The sequence below is a fragment of the Phaethon aethereus genome (genome assembly GCF_964289735.1).
Source record: "Phaethon aethereus genome assembly, chromosome: 5".
Classification (NCBI taxonomy): domain Eukaryota; kingdom Metazoa; phylum Chordata; class Aves; order Phaethontiformes; family Phaethontidae; genus Phaethon; species Phaethon aethereus.
This window is the reverse complement of record NC_138579.1, coordinates 70,423,610-70,447,349: the sequence shown is the minus strand read 5'-3', so window position 1 is coordinate 70,447,349 and position 23,740 is coordinate 70,423,610. Positions and strand designations below refer to the sequence as shown.

Genomic DNA, 23,740 nt, shown 5'->3' with positions numbered 1-23,740 from the left:
GGGAGACTGCATTTGGGGAGAATACAGCCCCAATGGCTTTAAAACAGGAGAGTGTCCTACAAAAGCAATCCCCGTGGAAGTGTGACGAATTGGATCTTGGGCCAGATCCGACATGGTAGTGCAACAGGGCCCAAAGTCTCAATCCGTTCATTTCCAAAACCACCAACACGGTACCAAGGGGGTGATCTGGCCTGGCCCCCTTGCTTCTGTCTGTCCAATCCTCGAGCTTCAGAGAATCCACCCTTCACCCCAGGGGATTCCCTGAAGCAGGACATATCACTCCCAAACTCAGCAGGTGCCCTGGGGCAAGGAATCTGCCTCTTAAACGAAGTGAGACAGGCTGAGGTAGGGAACTTGCATCTACCTTTAGTGACTCAGACCCCCTCAGTGTAGCAGGCCTGGTGAGGCAATGCTGCTTCTCCCAGCTGCAAGCATGGGACTCCAGCACAATCCATCCTCCGGACACCAGTGTGCCACCACTGTGTCACCCCAGAAGGAACGTTTCCAGCTGTCTCCTCTGATCCGAACTGCCCGATGACCACCTCCTCCAAGTATTATCCCAGCACTCAGCCTACGGGATCAGCTCTCGGAGCTGCACCCCTTTACCCTGCACTAGAGGGCCGAAATCATGAGGTCGTCCTGCTTGGCAGGGCTTGTTACATGCCCAGAGGGGGTGGAAGTCCGGATTTTGTCAGTGGCCAGGCACTCCTGGCTGCTCACGCCTGTGGGAGTGATGTCCATGAGCTCTCCGGATGAACTAAGGGGGAAAGAGGGTGAGACAGAGATGCCCGACGAAGGATCTGTTGAGCCTGCAAACAACCTCGGGGGCTTTGGGACTAGGTTGGGTTCATACTGGGCCCTCAACAGGATCTCCTGATCACTGACGGACTTGGGCATCTCTGCAAAGTCACTGGAGCTGTCTGACACCATCATGCAGTAGATGTCCTGGAAGGAGCTGCTTTTGCTATCCAAATTAAAGAGGCTGTCTATGAACTCAGCGAACTCCAGCACTTGGGGACTGGGAACATCAGTGAGCCGTCCATTCTGGAGGGACAGCTCCTCACGAGGGGCTAAGGAAACGCGGTCCCCCTCGCTGCTGGCCCCCTCCTCACTGCAGCGTCGCTGAGGGGTAGTGCCACTGCTGTTGAGCACATTGTCGGGGGGCTGAGTCTCCTGGGAGTGCTTGGAGAGGCTATCAGCAGCCAGCAGCTCTGTCCGTGAGCTGAGAGAGGGGTTCTCCTCAGGGATAACAGGGTCTATATAAAAGCAGTGCGTCTCATCCTTCTCCATGACAGCATGGAGGCTGGGGGAGCCCCGTATGCTCCGAAAACCAGAGGAGCGCCTCGAATCAAAGCTGTAGATGGATTCATTGTCTGAGAGGCTCTCCATGGTCGCGAGAGGGGCACGACGGTCCTGCAGCTCCACAGACAGACGTTCCTTTGTATCCAGGAGAAGCAGCTCCACAGGATCTTTCTGCACAGGAGAAAGTGGCTTTGTCTCATAAAACCCCTCCAAGCTAATTTCAGAATGGGACTTGCTCCTGCAATGAGAAACAAACAACATGAGGCTGCATCACTCCCCAGAAGCACAAGCTGCCAGAACAGCCAGAGAAACCAAGTCCTGGGCACAGAGTTCCTCATGCACACTGAGGGCACATGTCATGGCTCTAACCAGAGCCATCCACAACTGCAAGAAACCTCTTATCTCTCTGTCTTCCCAGCTGAAAATATTAGGTACAGTTTCTTCCGTCTGCAAACTCAGGCTGCCCTTCTCCCTTTTCTCCGAGCTAAATGTCTTCCCTCCCAAGCACCATTTTCACTTAGGACCATGGTTCTGCTCTCAGTGAAACTTGCAGCGCTCCTAACTGAAACGCCCAAAAACATGGTGCAGTCTCCACACATTCAAACCCCTCTCTCACCCAGCACCTTAGTATTAGAGAGGATTGAGGCAAGAGAGGTTAAAGGACTTGCCTACAGTTAACCTACTATTTTCTCTGTCTTCTCACACTCTGAACCACTCCAGTGCCATGCCTTTCCCTCCTTTTCCATGCTGGCAATCCCTACCTTACCATCACAAATCCCAGGAGGCTGTTAGAGCATTGCCCATGAACAACTGCCCCTGACCATTTCAGGTAGCAGATTTTAAAATAGGTAAAAAAACAATTTACTCGGCTTAAAATGGGTAAAGATCTTTAGAAAGACTCCAGTCACCCTAAGACTTTTAAGAATCAGGCAGGCTCCTCCAGAAAGACACCACGTCAAAGACACAGGGAAGGAGCTCCCCACACCAGGCACACACAAAGCCTGGGATTAGCAGCAGCCAAAGCAACAGCTCTAAAGACAATAACTTAAGGAAATATCTAGGAGAAGAGCCTGAGCTTGGGAGAGGACTACTGCACCTGCCAAAAGGACATGATGTACAGGGAAAGGCTTAGAAGTTGGACTAATGTTTGATCCCTCTGTAACTTCAATAGAGTTAATAGTGATCTCAGAACAGGTTTCAAGAACCCCCACAAAAGGAGTCTGACACAGAGCTGGCTCTAACCTTCAATTAAACACAAACAACCTACAACTGTTTCCACTCTAGCACCTCCCTTAAGCCTCCCTGCCCTCTCCCCTGTTCCTTTCCCTTTCATATCTCAGAATTCCCCCTCTGCTTTCACTCACCTCAAAGGGAAGCAGCTCCTTGGGTCTGCTCTGGCTACGGCACAGAAAACACCACTCCTCTCCCTGCTGCTTGACCTAGTTCATCTTCTCAGTCTTACTGTAGCCTTCAAACACGTGGGCCGATCCCTGTTCCTGCTGTTTCATCACAGCTGTGGTTCTGTTTCTAAGCTCTCCTCCATCTCTGACCATTCACTCTCTCTGTGACAAGGACCTTAACTATTTTCATATTATTTGCCGTCTTATCTTCCTTCTAAATTTAAATCTCACTCACATTATCTCAAGGATACTCAACCGTCCATCACTCAGCACAGACCATCTCACCCTGCCTCTTCCCACACACACAGAGCTTCTTGTTGGGTCTCTACTTGAAATCTCCATAGAAGTGCTCCCTCTGCAAAGAAATAATCCTCTCCCACCCACAATGCTGTCTTCTGTTTCCCCTCACAAGTCCCATTTGCTATCACCATCTTACGTCTCTCATCTTCCCTGTTTTGTCTGCAAATTTGCCCTTTGTGATGCAATTCTGCGACGGAAGTCATGCGTTCTACCTTTGAAGTAAGTCTTTGCCCACATTTTTATATTTATTTTCTTTGCTTCTTGCAAGTCTGTGGTCCTGCAGTGCCTCAAAAGTTATCTGAAAATCGGCAAGGACTCTCTCTGCCATTGGCTCATGGTGGAAAGCTGTTTACATACACTACAAAGAACAAGCTCTTCCCTAAACCATTCCTTTGTACACCTTCTAGATGTTCCTCCACCTTTTGGCCTTTGCCAGACTACTGATGTCAGTGCTCAGTGATGGTCCAGCTTTCAGAAAACAACCCTTGTACGAACACTTCCAGCACTTGGAACATGCCTTTTCCCCTCACCTGCTTTCCCCTGGACTGAGCCTCCTGCTCTTGTCCTTCACAAACAGGACAGCAACTGCTCTCCCCTCGCCTCTATCCACGTTCCCAGATTGTCCTGTTTATAATACTACACAAGACACATCATAAAGCAGCTTTAAGCACATATGTTCTGGTAAGCTTATGCCTTTCACTGCTTCTCAGCTTTTGAGAATCACTATATAGGCTATCTTTGGGCACATAAATCACACAGGAAAACAGAAATTTGGCTGCAAGACTGCAAGCTTTGCCTTTATGGTTTCAGGGGAAACCCCATTTGTCTGGATAAGGAGAAAAGGAAGTTTCTTGCATACCCTCAACTTGTAGGTTCTCCTGACCTTGCTGCACTCACAGATTCTTGAGCAACACAAAGGATTCCCCCCCACCACCAACATGACACAAGACATACTGAAGCTAAGTGAAAGTCCCACAAGTCCCCAAAGGCAGCCCTTGGATCCATGCCTCCCACAAACATTGATCAGAACACCCCAAGGGAAAGAAGAGAAAGAACCAACACCTAGAGCCAACAACGCTTCAAAGAAATCAAACATAAATCTTTACTTAGTACTGCTGTTCCTTCTGTCCACTGCTACGGCTCCAGTTCCGATCTGCACTGAGGGTCCACTAGGCAAGGGCTGATTCTGGAAGATGAGCTCTGGGGTGAGATCCACTTCTGTAGGACTCACCATCACTTTGGCCGCAGAAAGTAAAGCTGTTTTCCCCTTGTTGTAATTCTCCAAGACCTATGCAAGGCAAGCAGAGCAACAGTAGTGTTTTACTGGAGATGGCAGCTTTGCTGTGCTCAGCTCAAGACCTTCAAACTGCTGGATCTGCCTCTTTCTCACCAATGCCTTCCACAGGCACAGGACAAGGTCTTGAGATAAAAGCATTTTATCAGTGAATTCTGACACTCTATCCTGTCAGAATGCCCTGCTGGGAGTCCGATGCTGGGGAAGTGACTGGCAGGGTGCTGGCAGGAGCAGCCTTCAGACCAGCAGGACAGAGGAGACTTGGCTAAATCTCCATGGTAGAGCTGCACAGCTAGCAACTAAACCTTAGCGGCAGAGACCCATTCTACAATCATTACACATAAGCTCTGTCATGCCTCAGACCAACAGAGGGGCTGCAGTCGCAGCGTAGAGGACTTCTGTCGCAGCTGGGATTTCACCAAAATCGCAGTCTGTAATGGGCAGCTTCTGAGAGAAGGAACCCAACCAACACCCAACCTCACACTATTATGACATTAAATTTGGAAAGAAGACCTAGCCTGGGACTTTGCGTATTGGGATGGAGATCTACATTCCATTTCCAGACTTTATGGCATTCAACACTAATAGCCTGAGTATGATTGGCCCAGAGCACAATCTTCTTTCCTCCTCCCCTCCAAAGTAAATGGCCGTGTGTATTTAAACAGCCAGCTCTCCTGGGCAAGGACAACCTCTTCCATATACGTAAAGGCCTGTGACAAGGCACTGGTTTTATTAGGGCACTTAAGTGCTTTTGCAACAAGAATTAGTAAAACTGGACCCCACCAAGTGTACCTTCATGACTCTCCAATAAGCACACAAGAAACCTAATCAGCTCATATGCTAGAACCACCACATCTTGTTCATTTTGTATTTACAGCTCACCTCATCAGCATCATTACTCCGAGCCTTTCTTCCCCAAACCTGGGTGTCTCAGGCATGCAAGGCCACAGCCCACGTCATTGCACTGAATGATCCCTCCCCACACCTGATCTAACTCTCTGCGTTACCTTGTTGAGCCCTTCCATGACCACATACGGGAGGTGTTCGTGCAACATCGCTGGCGAAATGATCACTTCATTAAACGCCTTATTGTCACCCCAGATAGCAAAGTAAGTGGGATCCTCTTGCTCGCAGCAACTGGAAGGAGTTGGGATCCAAACGGAGGACAAAACAGGGAGCCAGGGATGAAAGAGCAGGCCAATATTTTGGCATGGAAAAGAAACAGCAGGTTGCAGACACAAAACAAACAGGAGAAAAAACAGAGGGAGAAGATATTAAAGTACACATGCTACTGCCGTTGCACCAAAACTCCACACTAGCCAGTGACACGACTATCTTTTTATTCTGACAGCACAGTCTCAATCACTGTCACCATAAGATAGCGGGGGGGACACCAATCCACCTCCTTCATAGATGGGTCCCTGTCTTGGGGATTCCCTTCCGAAAGAAAATTTGCACTCCCACCCATGGGCTGGCTTCATAGCTCTGCGCCTACTCACCAACACTGCTCTGCAGGATGATTGTGCACCACGTGGATGATGCGGCCCGGGGGGTAAAGTGGTGTGCTTGCGGACAGGGCAATAGTCAGATCACTGGGATGGGTCCAGAGGCGATTACTCGTTACCGAATTTTCTTCCGACTCTTCAGGGAGCTCTGACTTGGGTATGCACTTCGTAGCACCCACAATGATTCGCCACTGTTCAACACAGGAGAAAGGAGGGAGAACATTGAGAAGAACATCAAGGAAAAGCGGAGTCATCCCACAAGACACTATTGGGAGATTTGAACTGAATACCTAACACCAGAAAAGAGAAAACCAGGTCCTTGTGCCCCGATTGCTTAAATAATAGATAACCCTGCCCAGAAAAGTTGTTTCTTCCTTTCTTCAATTTTAACCTTACAAGCAGCAACATCTCATCCTTCTTTTTTTTTTGCTGGAGGTTTTTGTAGAGTTAAGGATCTAGAGCAAGCACTGACTTGTTCACTAGCTGATAACTTAATATCTTCCAGGATAAACAGGATAGGTGTAATCTAAATTTTTAACGTACAAAAATGAGCAAAAGACTATACAACACAGAAAAAAATTCTATTTAGGCCTTTCTTTATACATTAAAAGAAATCTTAAAAAAAAAAACAAATTCCCCATAAAATCCATGAGCCAAAACACAAACAACATAGAATGCTAAGAAGAAAAATAAATGTAAGCTCAATTTTCTCCCTCTACAGGTCATTTCTATAATATTTTACCCCTAAAAATCTTAGTGTCTTATGTTTTTTTTTCATCTTAGTGTAACGGTAAAGAAGCCTGGGGAGGAACAACTGTCCACATTTCCTGTCTCCAAAGCATTAACAGACCACTTATCCTAGAACAGCACCAGACAGACAGCACGCAGCAGTGCCTATCAGCAGACAGGTGTTGTACTTCCTAGCCCCTTGCCATTTGTTACTGGCCAAGAAAAGCTACAGTTAGAACACAGACTTCAAAACAGCCTCAGATGAGAAAATTCCTTGCTCAGTTAGTTTAGATCTGTGATGAGCTTAGAGCATGTGAGCCAGAATTGTCACACAGCCTGCAAACAGAGTGCAGCCCTTTGCCCTGACCTCTCCAGCTGCCTTCCAGCTCTTGCCATCACTCCTCTTGCTACCTAAACAGTAGTCACAGTGGACATGAGGAGAGCTGGAGGGCAGGAGAAGTCTGCAGTATTGCTACTGACACTAACAGTTTACCATCACTGCTCAGAGACCCACCTTCAGGTGTCTGTTAATCTTTACTCTTACCTTTGGTTTGTTACTTCTCTGAAGAACATCCAGAAGCTGCCGGCGAAATCCCTCCAGCTGAGAGAGACCGATTCTGGAAAAGAGGAAGATGTGTTTGTAACACCTGGGCAGGGAGCAGCAGGCAGGTAACAGGACAGTAGGGACATACAGTGCAGAAGAACAAGAAAATACGCTACAAAAGATACTACAAGAATGCTACAACGCAGATCATTTTAGAGGTGGGTTGCGGCATCACCCAGGACCAGTAATCAGGGTTAAGAGGCCACAGGAATGACAATAAACAAGTATGAAATGTAATAGCAGAATCAGATCAGTGAACACAGCTACGAGAGAGGTCAATGAACAGATAAGGTGGGAGATGATGCAATCATAGAAACAAGTGAGCAAGAGACAAGTGTAGGATGACACAGAACAGATAAATTAGAAAGGTGGCACAGAGCTATATGACACTACTGAACAGATTACAGGATGGACAAGATTTTGTCACACAGGTTACCAAAAGTCATATTCAATACCATTTAGTACTTTCCCTCCACTGATTTCTACGTGCCTTATATCGTACAGAAACATCAGCATTTATCTGAGGTGACACAACAGGGCAGATGCAAAAGTAAAACTCAGGTTGTCTGGTTCCCAGTCCAATGCCCTGCTCAGCAGAACATGTCCCAGAAGATGATGAGAGGTGAGAAATGCCAAGACAAAGAAATGAGGGAGCTGGTTCAGAGATGTGAGATGATATGGAATAGGTATTCAGGGACAAATAGTACAAAATGAGATGACAGCACATCTACTTCAGGGCAGAGTGTAAAGAGGTCCGAGACAACACAGGCAACCAGGAAGATGGCATTGACATGTCAGATGCCACAATGAGTATAATTACAGAGACAGGAGATTCACCCTTGTCTTTCATACAGGCAGCTGAGAGACAGGAAGGATATGCCTGTAAAAAGGTGTGCGAAACACCAATGTAGGTGCCCAGGTAAAAGACGCAGCTACACAGGTAACTAGGAAGACAAGTAGGAAGCACATGAGGACAGGCAAACGAGGAAGCTGGAGACAGGTATGACCAAGGTGTTTCTGAAACAGGTTACTTCGGTATAGAACAGCAGATACTCATTAAGAAATTCAGACACTTCTCAACTTGCCTGGGCACTAGATCTTTGCCAAGCACGACTGCAGTCACAAACTCTTTTGAATACTCCATGGCATCCTCACTGGAAGAGAAACAGGACCAAGAAGAAGCAAACAGAGTTTCACTAGCAGCAAACTACATTTCATTCCTAATTTGCCACTGGTGTCAGAGAAGTTACCAAACAGTGAATCAGGGCCATAAAAAACACAACCCAAGCTGCTCAAGGCTTTTGGGACTTGCACTCTCATAAAGAAAAAGCCTGATATTCACATCCCCTGCCCCAAGCAACATTACTTGGTATATGGCTCTGAATATACTTGGAAAAGGAAGTAGTTTAACTCAATGCCTCAGTCATTTTCCAATAGTTTGGGAATGGCCAGGACAGCAGAAAGGAAGAAGATATTCCATGCTCCTGAGGCTACTTTAAAAACAGACTGTAGAACTACGATGGCCACTTTCTGCAGCAACTTAAGTACCAAGATAAGAGGGAATTAAGGCTTCCACTCTATGAGCTAGTTCTGCAATCAGCTACCTTCCTAGAGACCTTCTTCTGAACCAGTTACCACAGGCAGAAGCTGCATCATTGACCTAGAGATGATCCTGGGCATGACACACAGTGCAACAAAAGTGTGGCAATCAGAGGCACCTCTTTTAACTCCAAAACAGTAGATGTGACACAGCACAGCTTATCCTGAGCTATCAAGGGATCTCAGGAGTGGAAGCTCTGAGCAAAAAGCTGTAAAACTCACTCATGAAACATTCTACAGAGCAACTCCTCTGTAGCTGCAGAAGACCAGGGATTACTATCATAACAAGGCATGCCAGTACCCAGATTCATTAGCAGGATGGTTTAAAACCCTTGGCTGCTCCTGGAACATGATGCAGTAACCGTCACAAGAAGCTTCTGTAATCCACAGCTGCTTTCAAGTGCCCCCATGATGTCTGTCACAACTAGAAAGACCGTACCTCACTTCACAGCAATCAAGTAGGATGTTTGTGTTTGGCTGCCATGTAAATAACATGACCAGCAGGTCTGTTCCAATTTACAGTGGGAGGAATTCACCACACCTCTCTTCAGACATCTCTGAGGCAGCTACCCTAGATTTCCCCCTATAGCCGTGGGAGAGAAACAGGCACCCAAGAAGCGTAATCCCTCTGACCTGTTTTATGCACCCACTTCAGAATGACAGAAATCACACCCCAGAAGTGCCAGTTTCTTTGTCAGCTGCAAAAGGAGTCCAAACAACTAGATCAACTGATGCAGACATATACATTCGGTCAAGTATCTCCCTTACCATACATCTATTCACAGCAGATGGGGAGAGGACACACTGGCACTGTGCAAAGAATAAGAAAATTGCACCTGGTCCACTCAACTTGCATTTTCCACTACTCAGGGTGAAATTAGAGCTATAGCCACAGACAACTAAGTCATAAACCAGAATATTTTGGAGAGCAGCCACCTGCCATCATAACCTTAACTCCGAACTATAACACAGAGCAAAGGCTGCCAACAACCCTCAGCTCCTATAGACTGCCTCTCCATTTTTCTGCAAGCTGCTCAGGGCAGAGACTTGTCTTTTTATTGCTCCTCAGAGCATCACAAACAAGATCTGATCCAGCAACAACTACACACCCGCTCTCTCACCCGTCCTCCTGCCCCAACACCTACCTCAGCAGCCCCCCTGGGGGAGAATAGGCAAAGCACTTCAGTGATGGGTACTGCGGACGCAAGAGGAAGGACAGGATGGCAGCTGTGCCAGCCCCTAGGGAATGACCAACCACAATCAGGCCATAGTGTTTTGTTCCTCTCCCCTGAAAACAAAAAACAAAACAAGAAATTGAAGTCAGACTGAAAGGTAAGTCCCACAACCCCCAGAATCTGTCCCCTTCTCCAGCTGTGAGCCTTTCCTATAAATGAGCACTCCAGATTCCAGCTAACCAGCTCCGACACCAATGGGAACTCCTGAGGGTATGTTAGATTTTGAAACAGAAGCAGAGTACTGATTTAGACTGTTTAGTCTAAGTTTCAGCGGCAGTCCCAGCACACTCCTGCCCTGCTTTTTCTGAAGGGATGCTAGAATTCATTCTCTTGTGGCATTCTCTCCTACATCTCCAGTCAGTGCCTGACCTACTAGGTCTTCCCAGAAATAAAAAAGGTAGGAAGAAAAAGGAAACGTACACAAGCTGTTTGAGTTATTTAGGATCTGATATGAGCCTTTTGCTCCTCCTCAAATCTGACAGCCTTCTGTTAATATCAAGAGTCCAGTCTCACACATCTGAGGTCTCCTTGATTCTAGAAATTACTTGCTTTCATTAATTCCACCATTTGTGCAGGCTGAAAAAAACAGAAATCCTAACTAGCAGTTTGAACAGCAGTCTTCTAACTCTAGATGCTCTCCACAGGTGGCCACTGCTCAAGTAATTCAGAGACAAAACTGTTCTCTAACGTTTTGTAGTGTTCTTGTTATTCAGAGGCTAGAGTGCTAGGCATGGCTTAGAACCCAGAAGTTCACTAAGACAATGTTTGAAAAGTTTCAGTCTTTTTTTTCTGCAGAGCTCTGCCAGTGTAAAGCCCTTTAGGCTTTACATAGGGAAAGAGAATCCAGCATCCGATTCTCCACAGTCCCAGGTCACCCAGTGGTGGCTGTACTTGAACTTCTGCATAAGATGAGAACACACACATAGACCATAAGACCAGGCCACAAGAATGAAAGATCTATCTTGGTGTCATTTTCTTTTTCAAGACCACCTTGATGCCACCATCATGCCTGTTACAGTCAGTGAGGTGAAAGCTGGGGAGATTTAAGACTTTATACACCTCACTTGTTATACCTTTTCCCTGAATATCTGATGCTAGCAACTATCAGAAACAATGTACTGAGCTAGATGAACCTTTGGTAGGACCTGGGATGGCACTTATGTTCTGGCCATAGCAGTTTTTCAGATATTCTTCAGAGTTCAGCTTCAGACAGCAGTTAATTTTCTACACACCAGACAGTTGCTCCACTGCATATTAATCAAGCTCTCTCCATCGTTGTGGGTCAGGTCCTGCTAGTTACACCATTTTTCATCAGTTAGAAGTTGGACCCACCATACATAAAGCCAGCTTCAAACAGAACAGAATATGATACTTATTATCACCCACAGGAGACAATCAAAGTACAGAGCTTCGAACATCACCGTATCCTTACCAGTCAGGCAGAAATTGAACTCTATAGGTCATCAGGAAAAATTCCTTATGAGTTACAGCTCACTTAACAAGACCAATTTTCCCTTTCTGGGCAGAGAGGAATAAAGCACCATATGAAGAATTCAGATGCCTACGTATCTATCCCAACATCTACCAAACATCACAAGGCAGATGCTGCAGCATTTTCTGGTATGGCACTCAAGTTTCAGGGAACTTTTATCCCTCTCTTCCCCCCTTGAGCTAATTTCCCCATGGGCACTGCTCAGGCCAAGGCACTCTCTGGGCATGAGAAAAGGACAGCTGTGTGACAGCAGGGAATCAGGCAGTTCAGAAGTTCCCTCTCCAGTGGGGACAGACTGTGCTATGACTGCCATATAAACTAAGGTAAGCTGCTTCGTAACATCTCTCTTGGGTTCTCTGATCGCTCTCGTGTATCACAAGAAATGTGCACACACAGACAGTCAGCATGGCATCCCATTGCTGTTTCCAAAGAGAATCTCCATAGAGATGGGTTTTTAGTTCCTGTTGATTTGTTTTTAATGTTCCCTGTCCTGCATTGCCACCAAATGGGACTTCCTGCCTTAGCTTTGCCTGAGGAAAAGAAAAATATATATATATATCTGGAGCTCTGGAGTACTGGTGGTTTCAAAATAAAAAACCTTGGAGGAATGAGTAACTAGTTGCCTGTCTGGCAAGCCAGAGGGATAGGAATTGAAGGAAGACTTGCAAAATTAGTACAACAGATTCAGGGACACAGAGGTTTCCCTAAACCCAGTGTTTTCTGGAAATCTTGTCTTTGGTATAGCCTGCAAGTATAAAAGAAAACTAATACTCACTAAGTCTCGTCCAAAAGCTTGAGAAAGCACCATTTCTTGCTCCAATTTCTTCTTGATGTACTCAGCAGAGAGCACCATTCCCTGAGGGAAACATGAAGACAGAACAGGATGTAAGAGGTTGCATATCAGCCCTGATCTAAACATCTAGCAGACGCTATACTGCCCCAAATGCTGTATAAGCTCTAGAGAGCCACGCAGAGGGTTGAGGAAGAATATTGACTCCACTCCACATTTAGGAATAGACTTCATTAGGCAGATGTCTTGGCTCACTGATTACCAGAGCCACAAACTGTTTAGAAGTAATGATAGTTCTTAAGATAATACTCAAAGGCCCTATTCCTGGGCTCATGGTGCAAAGTATGGGGTGGGGGGAAAGGAAAAACAACCAACACAAAACAACCCACTTAAACACAAGGTTGTGTATCTGGCAGTTCAGCAGACACAGGGACCTGCAGTACAGCAGAGAAACAAACTTTGATTTTGTGCACATCAGTGCCTTAACTGTAAAACCGCACTCTTCCATTTAAATCTTCAAATGAAAGCATGAACTAGCCTAACAAGTTCACAGGGAAAATACTACAAACACCAAGACACTACTGGAGGGAAAAAGTGTCAGCACTACCTGTATAGGAAGAATTATTGATGACTGGAGAAGGCGGCAACTATCAAGGGGATTCAGCTGTCAAAGGACATTAATCACAAATTAAAGGTTTTTATTGACTAGAAGCCAAGAACTGCTACAAGATGGGAAACAAGCTGATAGCCTGGTTCTAAACATTTATCCTCTCTGCTGATGGCTGCATCTGAAGATTGTTTCTCCCTCTGTATAATAATTACAAATGCAGTTGATCTGTTATAAACAAGCAGCTAGAATTTGGTCTGTTGCATAAATGCTCGGTTATGCCTTTACTGCAGTTTACTTCAGCGCTAAGCAAGCCTGAACTCCAAAGGCTGAAAAACAGTGATGTAGTCCAGGGTGAACATGGGTAAACAGAAATCATCTACTTCTGATTTGGTGATTACAGACCTCAAGTAATTCACACTGCCTGGGCTGGTCAAAAACCAGGGGACATCATCTCCTCTGCTATTTTCCACTACACCCCTACCTGAAAACAGTATAAATACAAGTATTTTTTGCGCGCTGTTTAATCTCAGAGACATAAAAGAATTCATGGCCCTCTCAGAAAGCAAAAGAAATGTGGAATTTTCAAAGTCTTCAATATCAAACACACCATCAAAACCAATCTGACTTCTGAAGAGAAAGAGCAGAACACAGGTGATTCTGCTGAGCCTGTAAATGGGACATCTGTAATGCTACCGTCATTATCAAAAAGCAGATGCCACGGTATTTCATGCCTGTGTTCAGATCTCTCAGCAACTTGCCAGCTTCCACTGCATTCAGAAGAATCTCCATTTCCAACTCTAATGAGAAGTGAACAGCAGACAACTTACATAAATTTCTGACATGAATTTAGGATTCTATTTTTGAAAAGCATGACCTAAATCCATGGTGATATTGCTAATGGGCTGTTAGTCAGCCTTATAGCTATATTTTGGATAATTACAGTATATTCTAATACAGACAGCGATTTTAATATTATGAAACAAGACTTTTATCAATGCAAAGTTACATTTAGACTTTCCATTAAAGTGGACACTGTTTCATAAGTTTCAAAGGAATAAACTATCTGGGCTTAATTTTCAAACCTTACATGTGAATAACCAGACTGAAGATCTAGGGAAAGTGAAAAGGAAATATTCTGTATTGCTTTGCAGTTTGAAGGCACAAAACTGCTCTGTGATACTTGAATTGTGTGTGTGAAAACCCACCACAGGGGGGGTCTATTTTGTAGAGAAAAGAGCTTGAAAGCTATGGCTATTACTGACTTCTATCAAACTGGTGAGAGCTGTTATCATGGCTGAGCTTTTGGGGCTTCCTACTAGCAGCTACTTCTTGTCATTCCAGTTGGCTCAACACCAGGAAACAAATCTCCAAAACATCATCATTTTAGCAGTTTTGTTCTATACAATTTTAACAGAATTAAGTACAGATTCATGTCCTTGACTGATGATTATTTTTAAATTAACTTTGTTACAAAATTAGTGGATTTTATTTCAAAAATAGTGGTTAGATTTTTTTTTTTTTTTTTTGGTAGTTAATTTCCCCTAGGGATCATCACAATCCTTTTTTTTTTTTTTTTTTAAATGCTAACCCATAAACCTTAGTTACAGCTGTGGTTTGTGATCCAAAATAGCTCAGAAATCTAATATATATTTTAACTGTGGCATTCACAGCAACCCAAGCAATCAAACACTTCCAGCTGTGGTACCAGTGGAGTGGTAAGGCGGCTCATGTAAACACCAAGAATTTTAATTCGTAGGATGTCTGATCAACAGCATGTGAAGCACAGTGACAGGCAGGCTCCACAGGTGGAGATAACGGGCCATGCCAACCTGCTGGGTGTGCAGGACAGAATCAGCAAGAAAAATAACAGAAATCAAACAACCTACAGGAAGCTCCTGAACAGCCAAGTACTCTCCTCCAAATTAAATGTAAGTGTTAGCAAGACACTTCATTTATTTTTACATTAAATTTGACTTCTGGACATTAAAAATGCATTAAGGCAGACATTTTTAAATTCTATTATCTCCATTAGTTTCCCTCAGGAATCAACAATACCTTATTGTCTGAAGATTAATCCTGATAATTTAAGATAAAGCTATATTTCTGTACTAGCAGCAATCAAAAAAGAACACAAAGGCCAAATAAAAACTCAATATAGAACAAAGGGAATGATCTGATAATGTTTCATGTAGGTCACTGGCATATGAGTATTTTCACATAAAGATCAAAAGAAAAGCCAGCTTCTGCGAGTATCTATTACTAGCTTTTCTGCACATTAAAAATAGAACAAATTCCCCTTGCTTCCTCTCCGGTTTCCTTTTACCTTCCTTTCTTTGTGTAAACTGTTGATCACACTGATTGTACAAAGTCATTTTGAGCTAAATGAATTAGTACAAAACCAACTGACACTACTATTGACAGTAAACATAATGTTTCAGAAGCATTAAACAAAGAGTAAAGATTCACATAGCTAAATATCAGTTACATAACAAAATACTACCTCACTTAGCTATGCTTCCATAACATGTCCTATGTAATTGCCAAGTTGATTCATCTTCTCATTTTAGAGGAAACAAAGGAAATACCCATTAGCCAAATAGCAGGTACACAACATTGTTTTCAAAAAGACCCACTCTGGGAGACTTGGGAGACCACAGAGAGCTCAAACAACACTTCCTTAGGTAACCACTTCTTTATCAGACCCATTCCCTGCTAAGCAGTTGAGTACGCAGTTATCTGCCAGCTGCTAACGCTCTACTTCCTAAAGCAGCGCATCAAAGCACAGAGAAGAGGTTTGGCATCCAGGCAGGGCATCATGAAAGAAGCAGGAGCTCCCAGCTCACTGCACCCAAGCTGTTATGAGCTCAACATCCCACCCTGGAGGGACCCTGATCAGATGATCACAGCAGCTTTTTCTCCCTGAGCAGCAGCATTTCCAGCAGCCGCTATGTTCTTTCCAACACGCATAACCGCCAGTTTGTATTTTTCTTTCCCAATCTGGCACTGCATTTTGAAAGGCTGCCAAAATTCCCCATAATCTTAAAACTCCGCATGTGTGTCATTACTTTGCTGGACTGGGGCAAAGGTCAGCTCTAGAGTAAACTGATTTAGTCTCGATCACTAGCACAGACACATGGATCAGTCTAATTACAGAGACGCGAGGCCTGCCAGTATCCTTCTATGAGGTCCAACGCCTATCCCATTGCAACAGGATTTTAAACACATTCCCAGGGTTTGATGCCAAATTCTGAAAAGGTCATTGAAAGAAAAAGCAATTTGAATTACTCCAAGAATTTTGTTCTAGGTCTCCGCAGATGCCTTTTAGAGTTTGGTTTTTACTAATTGTATGGGGTTTTTAATTACATAGTGATTTTAACTGTTACAACTAAGGATTTTATTTTAACATCTCAAAGCCATATCACTGCAATTAAGTAACACCCTTTGTAAAAGCACCTCAAGCAATTAAGACCATTTTTTCTGGCCTATAATTAAAAAGTCAAAACATTAGAAAAAGTGGGGGTTTTTTGTTTGTTTGGGGTTTGTTTTCTTTTCTTTTACACACCTTGTGTCCCAGCCACGTTCCATGGTGACCCTCAACCGGAAGGCGCTCTGCATCCCCAGTGAGGTCAGTCAGGGCATCCTGGAAGAAAAGCAGTCACCATGCTTCAGGTAAGTCAAAAACCCCACGTGCAAGTCAGGAAGGTCTCAGACTCTCCTGAAAGTTTGCCAGGGTGGCCAAGGATATGTGAGGCCACTGCACAGTGCACTTACTTTTGGAGACAGAGTTCCCCGGATACTAATGACCACCTTCTTCTTATCATGGTCCACAGCCACATAGAAAGGCGTTTCATAAACCTGGAAAAGATCCACTACTGTAACAACCAGGTGAGACATTCCTGTTTTATTATTCTCCTGCTCAGGGAAAAGCTGAGAGCAGCCTGACAGGTTATGCCTTATGGGTAAGCACTCCTCTGAACGATCTGATTTTTGGCAGTAGCAAATATTTCTGTCCAAGTGGCAGAATTTCTTGATGGAGAGATAGGATGGGAAGCTCTAGGGTCAGAAACAGGCTTAAGTTTCCTTCTTTGTACCACTACACCTGGAAGCACGTAAATCCCATTAGGAAGGGCCTTAGGAGCATGCCCCAAATATGAAGGGGGTTGCAGATTCTCCTTACTGCATCGTGGCAAGATGTGTAAACAATGTCCACTGAGGTCATATTCTCATCCAAGAAGTGGCGCCGGATGGCAATGGCGTTGCAGCCACAGCAATTATCCTCTTCAATGGTGACACTAGGTGCATAGCGGGGACGTGAAGGACAGAGACAGCAACATCTATAGAAGAAAAAAATAGCTTTGAGGAAGAGAGGAACGTGGAGGAGATTGGCTTTAGAGTGAAATTACTAGAAGTAAGCAAAAGACAGACCCTGCATGCTACACTGGCCTCATCTCAACAGCAGTGATTCCCTTCACTTGTAGGAGCTCTTGCACAAAACAGCACACAACTCATGTTTCAGTATCAAAAAGGGGCACTGGGATCAGGTGTAATTTTCCTTCTGAGCACCAGAGAGAGCTACAGTGCAACCAGTCGCCACGGAATCAACACATGGTGGGGCTGGGATCTCTCCTCAAAGGATGCTATGCTTCACAGCACAGTCCTACCTTGCTTCAACACGCAAAGCAGCTAGCATTTACTGAGATCTACACCTATTCATAACAAAAAAGAAAACAGGTCTAGAATCATTCCAGAACAAAAACAGCAGCACAGCTATTTTTTTCCTTCTTTCCCTCATGAGACACTTCACAAATCAAAGTACTCAAAAGGAAGTATATTCCTCCTAGTAAGCTCAGCACAGAAACTGCCTGTATAAGTGCAAAAAGCTCAACCCCAAAGCGAATCTGATGACAGCATTATAGCAGCTGAAAGCAAACATTTAAAACAATGCAGTCCTGAACTGAACTACAGCGTTGCTACCATGAGGTGAACACTACACAGCCTGGCAGAAAAACAATTAGTCGGAGAGAACACAGCACAAACTCTGGCCAAGTCTTGCCAATGCTTTAATAAAGACCCAAATGTCAGCTCCCTGTATATCTGGGCTTGCCACGAAATCCGATTTCTGAGCTCCAGGACTGCTATTTTGACTCTGTGTGAAAGCAGTCTTGTGCCAGATGAGTTTTCTGCTGGCTTTTCAAACTGCACAGGACTGACAGGATCCTTAGTGCACCAGAGAGGATAGAGCATAGGACAGTCTCGTTTATTTAACAAGATAAGCACATAAGCAACTGTAAGGAAGACACTGAGGAGAAAGACATTGGACTACGAGGGCGCAGTTACTAAGAGACGGAAAGAAAAAGCATGAGAAGGGAAAAGAAGAAAAAAGCAGAAAAGAAAAGGACGAAGAATAAATAGAGGGGTGATGAATAGAGAAAACTGATGAAAGAAAGGAGAATTCTAAATCTGGGAGAAACAGAAGGGAAAACGGAAGAAGAGAAGGCAGACTGATAGACAGGATGGCCACTCACGAGCAGGATCTGGCCAGGCGACAGAGTCCACATGTGGGCTTCCTCATCAGGTATATGGGCCAGCCATAGGCAGCCAGGGCAAACAGCATGTAGTAACACACCTCTTTGTATCGCTGCATCTCTTGCTGAAAGAGACCAAGAGACTCGCTAAAGGCCTTATTCTTAGTGAGTTTTTCCAGTGCTTCCCTTGTTCCATCATAGACACGTACACCCTTCTTTCTGAGCATCAGCCTCCTCCGCACCACCAGAACAGCGCTGCCAGCATTTCCAGGTGGCTGCAGGAGAGCAAGCTGGTTATGCTGGGCAAGATCCCTCCCCTCCCAAGAACAGCTCAGTACAGCTATGCCTATTTGCCTGAGCAGACGGGCCCCGCTGGCTGTTTAACAAAACTAGAAGTTAGTTCTAGAGAAATTCTCCTCTGCGTATCAAACACCCTGCTGCAAAGGAGGGTCATCCTCTGTGGGTTTTGCCCCACCTTACCCTAGCTGCGGAGAAGATAAACTAGTTTAAGTCCCAAGAAGATGAGCTCTCTAAATATACTGCTTTCACATAGTCACAGGCCATAAGGAAGATGCCCAGGGAGGACCACAAGCCCAGTCTGGGGCCACATGCCTCAGCGCTGTCTTCTATAAGCTCTGCTGACATCTCTCCCCACACACACCTATTCAGAAGGAGAGACAGGCTGAGCACGAGCAGGATGTTAGCATTAAGCACAACTCAGTATAGCACAGCCACAAGCAGGTTAACCACAGAATCACTTGATCAGAGATGCTGGGATTGGGTCAGTCTTGCCTCACTTGGAGCAATATCACCTAATCAAGGCAGAGGAACACAGTTTTCCCAACGAAGAGCTGCAGTAGCAGCATGCCAGAAGAAGTCAAGCTTAATCCACACAGAACAGACTGCAGCCATTTCCACCCTGAGAACTGCTGACAATCAGCCCCAGGAAGGAAGGCTCCATCTCACTCCAGGCAGCTCCCTGCCCTTATCAAGATGGAGCCTTGCCTGATAGCTGCACGAGCTTTGCTGGTGGTAGTCCCACATGGAGCTCTGCACGACACTCCTGGATGCAGCACTCAACTCGTACCTCTGGCTTTGGTGAAACCTCACATGGCCTTCCCCCACGCGAGTGGAAATACTACCACTTCCCATAAAGCAGAAGGCAGAGGCTGATAATGCTTTAAAAGTGATCTGAAGACAAAAAACCTTCAGAAAGCAAGCGTTGTTATATTCCGTTGCACTAAGCTTTAATTTTTTTTACTATTCCAGAGAGGGGCAGAAAGGAATAAGAGAAGCCACTGAGAAACAGAAAACAGGCTACATGGGGAAGCATGGTGAGTTTGCAAGATCACAGTCCAGTGGACTTACCGCATTTTTCAGATCCAGATACTTTGTGTTCCTGGTCACTGGCATCCCAGACAGAAAAGCTAAAATGTCGTTGTTTGCCTGTAAGTCACAAACATACATAAAAATTCTTCTCTGTTACACCAAGACAAAAATCTACACCTGAGAAACAGAAAAGCACTACGTAACCTGGGACAGGATACTTTCAAGTATCCCAAGCAGTCCCTTCAACTGGTTCTAATTCTGCTGTTCTTATTTCTGCTGTCTGAACACCACCTCGGGAGGCGGGGGGAACCAACAACAACAAAAACCCCAATTTTATACCGGATTGACAATCTGCAAATTTCAATGCCAGTAATGGCTTGGGAATTGAGGAATTTTTCCTTAAATTTCCTCCTGCAGCTTTACCCAGATGCTGGAATCTTCTCCACATTACTGTATAGGAGGAGTAATCTTCCCATTCACTCCCAAGTACCTACCACCTCCTTGAAGGCAGTTGCTCACTTGGGGTGAAGAGCTAAATCTGTATGTATCACCTGCCTAGAAAAGATGACAGGTTTCACAAGCTTGACCCAGTGTCAGTTGGGCCCTTTGGGAGTCTCAGAAGAAGCTGCTAAAGAAGTTAGTATTTTTATTTTACAGCTCAGTGACTGGCAATAGCCCATCACACAAGAGAAACAAGGCGGATAGAGTCATGCAGTTCTCGCACAATGAGTCACAAGAGCAGCAGGTAAGTCAAACGCGAAGTGAAATGCCCACTACCTCCATGCACAGGAACGCACCCCCTCCACCCACCTCGTCCAGCACGGCATTGCGCTTTGCCCGCTGCCGTTGGCGCAGAAGAACCAGGCCTGCAATGATGTCAGATGGGACGATGTCAAGGTCTCGGAAAAACTCGGCAAAAAGGTAGGCGATTTCAGAGTAGGCGTCCTGCAAAATCCAGGGAGAGAAGAGTTTAGGAGGAGGAGTTTGGGTGTGGGGAGCCTCAAAACAGGACACAGAACGAGAACCGATGCGGCAGAAATGGCCTGATTTCTGTAGCTCTCTCCAAAACATCCACAAGATTCCTTCAGGGAACACCGTATCTGGTCTAATCATATTAATATCTTATTTATTTTACATCGTCACACTTGGAGGCCTCAGCTGAGACTGAATTTGTACTATTGTGCTTATGTGTGGGCAAGCAGACCGCCTCAACAGCAAAACAGACACAAAGGGAGAGAAAGGAAATGTTTTCATCTCTACATTGTAAATAAGACAGAGGAAATAAGAGCAGAACCAATTCCCAATCCAGTACCATCTCAGTCATCCTTTTTCCTCAACAGCAATTTCAATTGAACAAAGGCTACTCAGGGAAAAAAAAAAAGCAACACTGATTTTGTGCTATTTAACAGCCTCTTCAATTCTGTCACTTTATCCTGGGATTATTTTGCCCATACTTAACCCAGACCTCACCATCACAGGCACATCACAGAGAAAGCAACAGCTTTTGAATCGTACCACTGAACAGTCTCTGTAGCTGCTCACTGCTCACCACCATGCTCTTTGCTACGTGATTTCAAAGAGTTAATTACAGCAAGCAGGTGTTACACACAGGAGCTCTTGGTACTGAAGGAGCTGACCAAGTTACAGGCTTTTCCAGGTTTATCTTGGACTACAGACAAGCAAAAGGGCCTAAAAAGGAAAACCTGGAAAAAGATCTGAGTCATTAAATGCAGAGTTCCCAGAAGAGAATGTGATCAAACCCAAAAAAAGTAAGACACCACAGGAGGGACAGAAGTAGAAGCGTCCTGAGAGGGTCAAGCAAAGGCTCTGAAGCAGAGTTACAAAGAAAGATATTTTGAGGAGAAATGTTACTACAAAAAACCCCCAAGACCTTAAGTGAGAATGGTTTGGGAGGTTGGAGATGGGATGGGCTCTGAGACAATGCTGGTCTGGCCATTGCTCAGACCAACAAACTTAAACACAAGGGTGACCCAGAGGTTGGATTAACAAAAAGCAGGACTGAGCAAGTGCTGTAGTACACAAGTGGTCAGTCATTTTGAGTCCTGCCATCTCTAACACTTTCCTATCACGACCTGTCACAGCCTTATCCTGAATTTTTAACCTGTATTTTCATAGCAGCCTTTACTCAGCACCAAAAGCCGTGTGACTGCAGTCTTGCCTGTAGAAAGCCTGAGCCGTACACTCGAAGAAAGGCTGGTCTTCAGGACAGGATCTCTCCATCTCTCTTTGACAGAGAAGAAAGTAAATCCCTTCTCTCCCTAGCAGTCTTCAGGAAATGACCTACATTCTTTTATCTCTGACAAACTCCTGGAGTGCAGGATTACTTTCCATCATTTTTCACTTGCCTACAAAAGCAAGTTAAATCACCATTAAGAATGGGGCTTCAGGTGCCAACTGTGCAGGTTTCCATGCCAGCTGTGCCTCTGAAGAGCAAATGGACTGGCATTAACCTCTCCAACATTACAACTGCAGTATCCTTGAAGTACTGACCCCATAAATCTTAGCATAGTTCCTATAAGCACACAAGAAATACAAACAGCCTCGAAGTAAAACATGGCAAATATCCCTTAACCCAAAGTGACAGCGACACCCCCTAATACTCTGACCAAAGTAAAAGGCCGTAATGGAAGTTCAACACATATGTTCTGTTCCAAAGGAAGAGTTTTTGCTGGAGCACCTGATATATTGTAGGATTGACTGTAGTGTTCTGCTACAAACCCTGCAGGCTCTGGGGCTGGCAGAGCTGATGGAGTCTTCGCAATTCAGACTTCACTCCAAACCCGTAAGAACAGATTCTTGCCCTGATGCCATGTCCACTCTGCAGAACTGTTTTCCAGCTCAGAGGACAATGATCCTCTGCTACAACATTTTTTTCCATAAAGACTGGGAGAGACAGCAATGGATTCATTTCTGATCTGTTACATACGCATTCATTCCACACACTATCATGCCAGGACACACAAAGTCAGAGCTTGTTTCTGCAAAGAAAAGAGCCTGGAAATTGCTCAAGCTGAATGTAAAATGGAAATTCAATAGCACAAGGAATTTGGAGATTCTGGTATCTGCTTTTATGCTGAACTAAAAAAAAATAAATAGAAACAGCCACTGCAGAATGAAGAGTTTGTTAAAAAAAGCTTGACATGAAGTGAAATACTTTGCATTCCTGAATAAAATAGTGTTGTTCAGAAAACAGGCCATTCGGATGCCTGACAGAGCTCTCAAGCCAGGCTGCAGCACCCATGCTGTGCCCCCAGGACAGGCGTCTCTGGACACCTGGGCAAGGTGACCTGGTTGTGCTGGCAGGGGGAAGGGCAAGTGCCTCTGCTCTGGTAGCACAGACGAGTGGAGGAGCATTTCCCCAAGGAAATGCTGCTGTTTGAGCTGCCATGACACAAAGCTTGTTTTGTTTCAGTTTTCCAGATGGATTTTCCTAAGCAGCTCTAACAGATGATCTGTGAGAGCTGGCAGTCCCGGGCTATGACTTCTCAGCGGGACGGCAGGTTGGGACTGGATCGTTCCCCGGGAACATGGTGGCATTGCATCCAGCACTGCAGGAGCGTGCCGCTGTGAGGATCAGCGAGCTGGTACCCGTTGCTGGATTTCTGCAAAAGGGCTATGACAACTCCTCCAGCCATCCAAACTTTGGAAACTGCACTCTGCGGATAACTACACAGCACTTACCAACAAATCCTTTCAATCTAATTCATACTGGTTGCCATCTGTGATGAACAAATGTGCAGGTAGCCTTCACCTGATTCTCCATTATTCTTACACAGCTCTTCACCTTACTACACCTTTCCCTTTTGAGGTTAAAATCCCAGTCTCATTTCTCCTCCCATACAAAGTTCATATCCCCTCCAATATGCTCCTTTTCCTGCTGCATCTTTTATGAGCCCAAACACCAAGCTATATTTAGTGAGGACATCACTGATGTGGTCGGTCCCTTGGTGTTTTCCCTGTCATTTTCTATGCCCTTCTACTGAAGTTAAATGTTTTTCTGATTTT

The 23,740-nt window shown here is 45.0% G+C and overlaps 1 protein-coding gene across 1 annotated transcript in view; it reads right to left on the bottom strand.

Annotated features, from left to right (window-relative positions):
* Window positions 1–612: 612 nt before the first annotated feature.
* Window positions 613–23,740, bottom strand: part of DAGLA (diacylglycerol lipase alpha) — a gene marked incomplete at both ends in the record, with an annotated part of 34,939 nt that continues 11,811 nt past the window's right edge. The window contains 14 exons of the mRNA XM_082000572.1: window positions 613–1,540; window positions 4,109–4,290; window positions 5,304–5,433; window positions 5,796–5,992; window positions 7,075–7,147; window positions 8,208–8,288; window positions 9,879–10,021; window positions 12,236–12,316; window positions 16,423–16,500; window positions 16,632–16,715; window positions 17,038–17,194; window positions 18,386–18,510; window positions 19,754–19,831; window positions 20,525–20,659. Of these exons, the coding sequence (XP_081856698.1) occupies window positions 613–1,540; window positions 4,109–4,290; window positions 5,304–5,433; window positions 5,796–5,992; window positions 7,075–7,147; window positions 8,208–8,288; window positions 9,879–10,021; window positions 12,236–12,316; window positions 16,423–16,500; window positions 16,632–16,715; window positions 17,038–17,194; window positions 18,386–18,510; window positions 19,754–19,831; window positions 20,525–20,659 (2,472 nt within the window). The remainder of the gene's footprint in view (window positions 1,541–4,108; window positions 4,291–5,303; window positions 5,434–5,795; window positions 5,993–7,074; window positions 7,148–8,207; window positions 8,289–9,878; window positions 10,022–12,235; window positions 12,317–16,422; window positions 16,501–16,631; window positions 16,716–17,037; window positions 17,195–18,385; window positions 18,511–19,753; window positions 19,832–20,524; window positions 20,660–23,740) is intronic.